Here is a 9,465-nt window from a genome sequence, read left to right on the forward strand (position 1 = left end):
TTACTACACATCAGTGAATGATGCCGAGAGTTTGTAATTAGCTGAATGTGGAACTTGTTACTATGACGGTGCTTATTTCCTCACACACACACACACACATTTATGGGACTGTCATCATTATGCCACAGCACCACCCAGAGGACAACAAAACACCTGGAAAATACCAGCAGTGTGTAATCAGATCCACTGGAATTCAAGAGCTAGGAGTGGTGTGTGTGTGTGTCTATTAAGCTCAATAATGAACAGACTTTAAATTATATTAAAGATTGACACTAATGAAACACTAACACTAATGAAATTATAATGTGTGTGTGTGTGTGTAGGACCGGAGAAGACAGAGAGAACACCGTCTGGAGGATCTGCATGGGGCCATGTACACATGACACACACACACACACTCTTACACACTTTAAATGCAGGGCTTCTATCATGACATGTAGCTTTGACATGCTGCTGTCTCTCAGATGTAAGGACCAGGTTTCTATAAAAATAACTATAAATTATGTTCAACTAGGATTTCTTTAATTGTACACACACACTGTTTTTTTCCACTGTCTTAATGTCCTGTATGATTTTAGCAGAAAAAATTATGGAAAGCTTTTTTTAAAATACAGAAAATTGTGCATTGTAAAAACGCTGGAGCGTTACGTCACAATCCTGCTATTTATTTTTGTGGGTTAATAGCAAACGTTTTAGAGTAAAAAATAAAATATGAGTGTTTAATTGCTTGTACTGGAATTACTGGAGAAAAATCAGACGATGTTTAGGGTGTCGAGGTCTGGGGAAATAATTACTTCATTTTCTTTTTCAGATCATTTCTAAATGTTAAAAACAACATGTAGAAAACTTATATAATTATATTAAGTAATTATTTTACAAGGATTTTTATGAATATAAAATGTTTAATTTCCAGTGAAAAATTAAATAAATTCTAATGAAATATTTTCAATTCGTGAAATTTATTCATAAACAATTTATTTATTTTTTATTTTTTGTAAATATAAAAAAAAAAATCTAGGGTTGAAATTATACACAAAAACCTTGTTAATAAATGTCTATTATTATTATATTTTTATTTACAGTAAACTGCAGAAAAACAGGACACATTTATAAATTATTCTTATTTATTCATCATTCAGACCTTAATCGAATAGAAATATCTGCTCAAAGAAGAAATCATCAAAACGATACAGAAATTTTATTTATTTATTTATTTATTACACAAAGTGATTTATAAAATAAAAAATACTTTCTGCACCGGTTTATATTTCAGATTTGGAATTTGATCCTTTTTTTTTTTTTTGAAGAGATTGTGCTGATAAAAAAATACACATTTAAAAGACATCAGAAAAATTTTAACAGGCTGGAAAAAAAAGAAAAAGAAAAACACAAATAATAATAATAATAATAATAAAAAAAGTGAGCGGTTTTATGATGACTGTCTGGGCCTTCGGAAAAAAAAAAGTTGGCAGGCTATCAGCTGTGAAGAACTCATGATTGTCTGGCAGACGTACGAGCGCGAGCGGCAGGCTGTATTGTTTATAAAAAAAAAAAAAAAAAAATTCAAGTGAAAAGCGCTGGACTTCGGTTACGTGAATGCTGGAAGCAAACCTTCACAACTCTATTGCTCCATCGCTGGAAAGGTGTTCAAATCCAAAGAAAGTAATAAACCCACAACCCGGAGCAGTTCCACAGATCAGTGCAGTCAGCAGGGACGCACTTCATACAGTGAAACACCGAGCAGATGGACAGCAGCGAGGGCGGAGCCTGGTCCGAGATGAGCTTTTTACAGTACGACTGCATTCGGTTTGGTTGTAAAAGCCGTAGATACACTGGACTCGCCTTCCAGAGCCGAGCCACAGAAATACAAAAACAAATCTTCCTTTCCTTCTGTGAAGATCTTTCTTAAAGCTGTTCAGGCCACATGATGTACAAATGGATGAAATCCTAGCACATGAACCTGATGTTTTGGTTTGTTTAAATGGTCACTGACCAGTCGTACACATCGAGGCTCTCCTCTTGTATTGTTAAATCAGGGCCCGATTGGTCAGAAGGTGTTTAATTCTCTATAACTGCAGCTCTGACAAGATCAATGCGCTTGTACGTTTCTATAGCAACAGGGACGTGTACGATCGGACGCTCCACATAAACAAGAGTTTTAAAAAAAAAAAAAAAAAAATGATATGGTGAGGTTGTCTGTGAGGAGACTTAAGGTTTATGGAAGGAGTCTCCAGTGTCGCATCTGATTGGACGGATGGAGATAAACGGTTCTGGAGAAATGTTAACGATGATTATCGTTAGTTATCGCTCAGCTCTAGCTGAAGCTTCTCAGATGATCCTCACTACACCGAGAATGTAAACACGTTTCTCCGAGTCCCGGCATCGGACTGGAAGCTTCAGGAGGTCCGACAGCGGGATCCCTCGGAGGCCCTAGAGACGGTGTGGTCGAATACAGACGAACGTTTATCCAGCAAACGCTTGTACAGGAACGGAGCGAGGCGTAACGTGACGGAGAGAACCGGCGAACACACTTTGGTTTCTGAAGCGAGATGAACAGAAGATTAAGGCCACAGACAGCTTCCCGGTGTTCAAACAGACTCCCGGGATCCAGCCCAGACGCCAAGACACGGATTTACTGTTCAGTCACGTGTAGAGTGGTTCGCAAACGGGCGGCTCCGTGTTTGCTAGCGGTAATCCCATTCGCCGTTGTTATGGCGACGGCTTTGGCAGACTGAACACAGGTGACGGCACGAAATGTTTCAAAAATAATAAAAGCATTGGCTAAAGTTTGAAATTCATCATGGAGCTCCATGATGGCGTGTGGAAATGAGCAGAAAGTGGCCTCATGGGTAGTTTGTGATGGACGGCTTGTGGAAGAGTGATAATACAGAAAAACTGATATGTTTAACAAAAACACACAGGCATAAAGATAACAAAACTTATGATAATATATATATCATATATATATTAAAAACAGGCATAAATAGTATTGTCTCTATAAGGCAGTGATTACTAACCATCAGTGATTTTATCAGGATGTGCAACTACTCGATTATCAGTTCAAGACTGCGATTGTAAATTTCTAAGCGTGTGTACAATCGCGTATCGGCTTAACGCGCTCGCGCGCTTGGGTATACGACACGCACCTTCGCGGAAAAACCTCATAACGTCGTTCATGCGTGACGTGCAAACATTTCCGGACAGCAGCAAGCAGCTCCAGGCCACTACAGAGAAAAATGGGCCCTTGTGCAAATAAAACAAAAACAAAAAGTGACTGGAAACACGCACTTCAACCCAAACACCCATAAACAAACCAGCAGCAGCTACGCTTCCTATTCCACTCTCGGATCTTTCCTGTGTGGAGAGCGTGACAGCAGAGAATGTAGGATGTGCGTGAAACAGTGGAGTGATTCTGACCTGCACTGCACTGTTTAGGACTGACAACTTCATCCATACATCTTAGGGCGGGGCCTTATTTAGACAACGCCTCCTTCACTGGTAAAGCGAACATTTCTGTTGTAATAAAATGGAGAACAAAGATTTTATATCGTTCTTTTACAGATCACTTGTCTAACAGACTTGAAAGAAACCGTGGAAATGTTCTATAAGTGCTGACCGATGCTGCAGACCAAAAAGTGCGTCAAAATATTTAAATGACAACAGAGTGACCATTGGTTTTGTTATCAGGGACGCACTGAAAATATTCAGCTGAAACGTGATCAAAGATTTTTCAGTGCAGATCTCTAAAAAAAAAAAGATTTTCTTGAGTTCCCAAGGAAAAAAATCAGGATGAGAGATGAACTAATGTGAACTTGAGGAAGGGGGTAGAGCTTCCAGGGTGCTGTTAATACCACACTGTCACTCATACTAGTGTTTTCATCGGGAGGACACTAAACTGTGCAGTGCAGGGAATTCTGGGACTTATAAAACTTAGTTCAAGGCAGCAGCTGTGTGTGTGTGTGAGGATTAGTTAAAGCATAGCTATGTTCTCCGGCATGCAGTTCAGCTGTGTAGACGTGGTGCTGCTCCTGCCCGGAGTCTTCAGCTCCCTGGAAGCTCCGCCCCCAAGGGGGAGGTTCCTCTGCAGCCCCGCCATCACGGTGTCTCTGGTGACGGAGCCGAACTCGTAGGTGAACGTGCCGTAGAAGACGAGGATGATGACGGTGAAGACCCACTCGCAGATGGCGGCGGCGTGCTGCAGGACGAAGCTCTCGTGGATGAAGAAGACGCCGCCTGATACCAACGGTTAGGGAAATATACACAACAACAATCATAATAATTATAATAATAATAATAATAATAATAATAAGATTGTGTTTTAATATTTATTATTTTTTCTTTAAATTGGGTAGATTGTAGTTTGGAGGAAAAATAAATATTTAATAGAATTTTTAAATTTTCATATTTTATACTTGAAAATTTCAATTTATTGACTAAGAACTAATCACACAAATTAATAATAATATAATAATATAATATTATGATTGATATTTTATTTATAATATATTATACTATATTATTATTACTGTCATTTATTTACCTTATTAATATATTATTATAAACATATTGCTAATTTTCTGTTTTTAAATCTTCAGCGTGTGACGGTAAAGCTGCTGTTTAAAACCTGATTAACTTTGAAAGGTTCTGTGAAGGTAAAGGTGTTGGTGTTGGAAGGATACTGAGGACGAGTGCAATCAGAGAGATGCTGGAGAGCGCCACCCTCACGTGGGCCATCAGGTAATCCAGAGGCGTGACCGCGACGCGGTACGTCAACACACACTGCAGACACACGAACAGCATCCCGGCGGGAAAGGCCACGCCCGCGCCCACGTAGTGCAGAGTCTTAGCGTGGTCCACCTGCAGGAACACGGAGAATTCTCAGACGAGGATCGGAGAGCGTCAGAGCGAAACGTGCAGCAACGTTCGAATTTTCAGTACACACCTGGAAGTTTCCCACCATGACGAGTCCCACGGCGTTGGTGAAGCCCGACACCAGGCCGCTCGTGTTGGTCCAGGAGTGATGACTGTGCTCGATGATCTGAGCGTAGCGCAGCAGACACACCATCACCACTGTACACACAAAGGTCAAAGGGCATTAGTGAGGTCTAACTGAGGGTTCCTACACACCATTAGCCGTTTCTCAGGTTTATGGAGCATTTCCTACAGGAAGTTGTGTTCGAGTCAATCAGAAGCAGAAGGCATGTGACATGTAATTTCCACCAGATGTTTGCAGTCAGTATAAAGGTGTGTCGCAGTAAAACGAGAACTTCCTGCTTTGAAAGGAAACACCTTCAGGAATTTTCCTCCTTCAGACGCAGAGAGCTGTTTTGAAATTCAAAACTCAAACAAATAAAGCGCTCTCTCCAAAACAGCAGGAGGGGTGTGTGTGTGTGTGTGTGGAGTAATAAACACCCTATAATGTCCAGACGCACCACTTCCCTTTTCCATTAGGAGCGCATCTCTCAGCACTTTACTTTCTTCCAAACTCATTCACTTCATATTTATGTTTTGTGTGTGTGTGTGTGTGTGTGTGAGATGAAGCAGCACTCTCACCCATAAATGCTCCCACATTGCCGATGAGGCTGAACAGACAGCTCTCTGGAGGATATGAGCCGCATTTACTGCAACACAAAACACAGTAAAGAACACCATCATCGTCTGTCCATCTACTCATCCACACACTCATCCATCTGTACACTTGTCCACCCATGCACTCGTCTCTCCATCCAGCCACATCCAATCCGTCCATCTATCCATCTGTAAACCTGTCCATTCATTCATCTTGTCCTCTACAAACATCCGTCCCTCTCTTTGTCCATTCATCCCTCCATTTATCTTCTCATCCTTCTACTCAAGCACATTATGATTCACTCAAGCATCCATCCACCTCATCCATCCATTTATTACTAATCTATCCATCCATTTCATCTTTCCATCCACCCATACATTCACTCTTTCACCCATCCATCCACTCCTCCACCCATACGTTCACTCTTTCACCCATCCATCCACTCCCTCATCCACCCATCTACTCCTTCACCCATACACTCACTCATCCAGCTATCCATCCACTCCTCCACCCATACACTCACTCCTAAACCCATTTGTCCTCCATTTATCTACTCATCCCTTCCATCAACTTGTCAACTCATCCATCCATCCAGATATTTTTCTACTCATCTATCCATTGATCTACTCATCCACTTGTCCGTCCATCCGTCTTCTGTGTCTACTCAGTGTCAGCGATATTAGAATTTTGGCCCGAGGCTTCTCTTTAATTATTTAGGGAAGCTAAGCTCAGTGCTTTGCAGGTCTGTGTGTGTGTGTGTGTGTGTGTGTGTGTGTACCTGATGAGTGGGATGTCCTGAAGGGTGCAGCAGGTCTTGGGGAAGCCTGGTTCAGCTTTTTGCTCTGAACACGTCACGTTGTAAGACCTTCAAGTGAAAAAAAGCAATAAAGCATAAATCCTGCTGTAATGGAGAGAAACTGGTGCCATTAAACATGGGTGTGAGCTCACCAGTTCTCCACAGGACAAACGTGGTGGTTCATCACGGCCATGGCGTACCTAAACACAAACACACACAGGGTTATGTAAGAATCAGTCATGATGCACACAGCTGTAAAGATCAGCAGGTTCGACGTCTCCACACTCACACTATCCATATCCCGGTGATGGAGAAGGCGGCCAGGCTGACGGGCAGGATGATCCACGCAGTCATGAGGCTGACTCTCGGTCCTGCGCATCAGGGGGACAGAGACGGAGGGTGCAGGGGGGCGATGGGGGGCGGAGAGGGTGCTGATGGACCGGGACACACAGAGGATGGACATGAGAGACGGACGGAGACGCGGCGCTGCTTTCTGCTCACCACCAGGTCCAGGGACGAGGAAAAACCTGTGAGATTATCAGTTCAGAAAGGGTTAAATCAATTTAATAAAAACAAATAGAAGCAAGTTAAGAAAGTTTTTTGTAAATACGCATAATGGATATTATGTGATTGTATAATGAAGACAAGTTTTACAGTAAAAACAACAGAAATGCACCTCGGGCTTCATGCAAACCCTTCAAACTGGGAAAAATAGGTTTTAAACACGAGCCAGCTAGTTCTTTTTTTTTTCCCCAACCACATTCCGACAAGTCCCACCCCCTGCTTCACGATAGGCTATTGAGGTCTGTCCTTGTGCAATATAATTGGCTAATTTTACCCACTTTCCACGACGACCGACTATTAGCCAATCACAGCGCAGGACGCAATACGGGTAGGAAAGCAATTCGTACACCAAACGGAGAATAGCGCGTGTAACTTTACTTAAAATACTTAAGGTTTACATTTACAGCAGGTTCTTGTCTCTAAACAACTAGACATCACGTTTTGTTCTATTTCATCATTTGTTAATCTTTTGCGTCCATTTTTTAAAAACGGAAACACTTTCCGCATCCTTCCCCCTCCTAAAAGAGCTCAAATTAGCTATAAATGATTAATTAACAAAAATCTGTCCAGTATTGTCGCTGATATTACAGTTTTCCGAGTAATAATTCAGAAATAAACTGACGTTAATAATATAATAGGTACAAACCGGCACGAGTGCTCTTGAGCTCGTGACAGCTAACTATCGCTAGCCTGCTACACTGTATAATTAGCCGACTAGCTTCTCCATTTCTTCACTTCAGCACTTCTTTACTAACAAACGGCGCGAGTTGAAACGTTAGCTGTGACCTTTATAAAAACCGACACAATTCTGAACATACCTTAACGGGCTGTTATTCTTTTGGTACGTACCCTAACAACCTTGGTGGTGTTGCTTTAAAGCTAACGCCTACGTCCGTCTTCTTTCAGTTGTCCGCTCCGCCTCGTGGTAATTGTAGTTCTCCAAGCCGCCGCGTGCGTTCAGTGAAAACAAAGATGTCGGAGATGAAGGACTACATTACCCACAATGCACTGCGCCAAATCGTTTCGCATTATATGGTTATTTACAAACAGCATAGCGCACAGCTGGGGAACAATAACGCTACTTTTAATATGGAAAATTCGTTTATAAAAATAAATAAATTAATGTAATTGAATAATAAATAAATGCATTATAGTTTTTAAGGTTGTTTAATAAGCTTAGCTCTTAAGTTTAAGTGATTTTTATATATATTTAAATTTTAATTTCTCCAATTATTCTAAGGATATCTACTATTCGATTTTTTCCCCCCTGTATAATTTGTCAAATCTCTGAGTTTTTAAGAGGTCACGTGTTTACTGACGCACATTTAAATAACTGTGTAAATCCATGGGGATGCAAACTTTTAGATGCTATTAAGGAAAACTGCCGACAAAAACTCAGGCTTTCAGAATGACACGCTGGAATAGTGCTGTACTTTAACCCCAAATCAATTCAGGTTTTCTGATTTCTGTAGCTTTAGATTAGGGTTCTTAGCTAACCTGATGTGATGATCAACCACCTGAAGGTTCGATGTGTTGTGTGTTTTGAGAGGCTTTTCCGGATGGTGTGATTGTAAAGAGTGATTACACACAGGGAGAGAGAGAGAGAGACAGACAGACTGTGCGCTATATACCGACCAGGCATAATATTATGACCACCTGTCTAATATTGTGCTGGTGCTCATTTTGCTGCCTGTCCTGCACTGTGTATTCTGACACCTTTCTATCAGAACCAGCATTAACTTCTTCAGCAATTTGAGCAACAGTAGCTCGTCTGTTGGATCGGATCACACGGGCCAGCCTTCACTCCCCGCGTGCATCAGTGAGCTTTGGCCACCCATGACCCTGTCACTGGTTCACCCCTGTTCCTTCCTTGGACCACTTTTGATAGATACTGACCACTGCAGACCGGGAACACCCCACAAGAGCTGCAGTTTTGGAGATGCTCTGATCCAGTCATCTAGCCATCACAATTTGGCCCTTGGTCAAACTCGCTCAAATCCTTCGCCTTGCCAATTTTTCCTGCTTCTAACACATCGACTTTGAGGACAAAATGTTCACTTGCTGCCTAATATATCCCACCCACTAACAGGTACTACTCTGGTGCTCCCTTTGCTTGTCTTGGTTCCTGCCTGATTTGCAAGGTGCTTTGGATAAAAGTGTGACGTTATAAATACACACAGTTACTGTGAGGAAATTCGTGTCAGTCACATTTTCTCTGCACAGGTTAAAAGGACACCTCAAACGTTCAGGTTCAGGATGATGAGATTCTTCTATGCGGTTAAAATTAAGATCTCGTCTTTGTTTCTTTTTCTAATTAAATGTCTGTTTTTTTAGTCAGCAATGTTTGCTCGTCTAAAAGTTCATTACGAGGTTCCGTTCCAGGCAGCGTGTAATTTTTTTCTCCCATCCCTTCATTAAAAACAACTTCTGAAGCGATCAAAAGATTCAGTGTCTTTTCATCTGACTAATTGATGGAAGTCGTCAGTCATTCAAGGTCAGAAAATGAAGAAGACAAAGCGAGAAACACTTCAAAACT

General features: G+C 41.4%; 2 protein-coding genes across 4 annotated transcripts in view; one reads left to right on the forward strand and one right to left on the reverse strand.

Annotated features, from left to right (window-relative positions):
- rnf181 (ring finger protein 181) overlaps positions 1 to 1,878 on the forward strand; it is a 16,086-nt gene extending 14,208 nt beyond the window's left edge. Inside the window, exon 6 of the mRNA XM_058374515.1 lies at positions 324 to 1,878. Within this exon, the coding sequence (XP_058230498.1) occupies positions 324 to 383 (60 nt within the window). The 3' untranslated portion in view covers positions 384 to 1,878. The remainder of the gene's footprint in view (positions 1 to 323) is intronic.
- tmem150aa (transmembrane protein 150Aa) lies at positions 1,536 to 7,985 on the reverse strand. 3 transcript variants are annotated; one of them, XM_058374510.1, is made up of 8 exons: positions 7,779 to 7,985; positions 6,655 to 6,892; positions 6,518 to 6,565; positions 6,348 to 6,434; positions 5,554 to 5,621; positions 4,943 to 5,070; positions 4,680 to 4,857; positions 1,536 to 4,233 (listed from the first exon to the last, which is right to left on the reverse strand). In XM_058374510.1, the coding sequence occupies exons 2-8, from the start codon at positions 6,717 to 6,719 to the stop codon at positions 3,971 to 3,973; spliced, it is 837 nt and encodes a 278-aa protein (XP_058230493.1). In that variant the 5' UTR covers positions 6,720 to 6,892; positions 7,779 to 7,985; the 3' UTR covers positions 1,536 to 3,970. The 3 variants fall into 3 exon arrangements, with proteins under 3 accessions (XP_058230493.1, XP_058230492.1, XP_058230494.1); XM_058374509.1 differs by having other exon boundaries at positions 7,748 to 7,985; XM_058374511.1 differs by lacking the exon at positions 7,779 to 7,985 and adding an exon at positions 7,576 to 7,713.
- Positions 7,986 to 9,465: the final 1,480 nt, after the last annotated feature.

The sequence above is a fragment of the Hemibagrus wyckioides genome, linkage group LG22 (genome assembly GCF_019097595.1).
Source record: "Hemibagrus wyckioides isolate EC202008001 linkage group LG22, SWU_Hwy_1.0, whole genome shotgun sequence".
In the NCBI taxonomy this organism is placed as follows: Eukaryota; Metazoa; Chordata; class Actinopteri; order Siluriformes; family Bagridae; genus Hemibagrus; species Hemibagrus wyckioides.

Bases quoted from the DNA above. Each gene is read 5' to 3' on its own strand.
- tmem150aa (XM_058374510.1), bottom strand. From the start codon at position 6,719: ATGACTGCGTGGATCATCCTGCCCGTCAGCCTGGCCGCCTTCTCCATC. The intron at 6,566-6,654 runs GTGAGTGTGGAG...GTTTGTGTTTAG, and splicing joins ATCACCGGGATATGGATAGT to GTACGCCATGGCCGTGATGA. The intron at 4,858-4,942 runs GTGTGTACTGAA...GTGTTCCTGCAG, and splicing joins TCATGGTGGGAAACTTCCAG to GTGGACCACGCTAAGACTCT.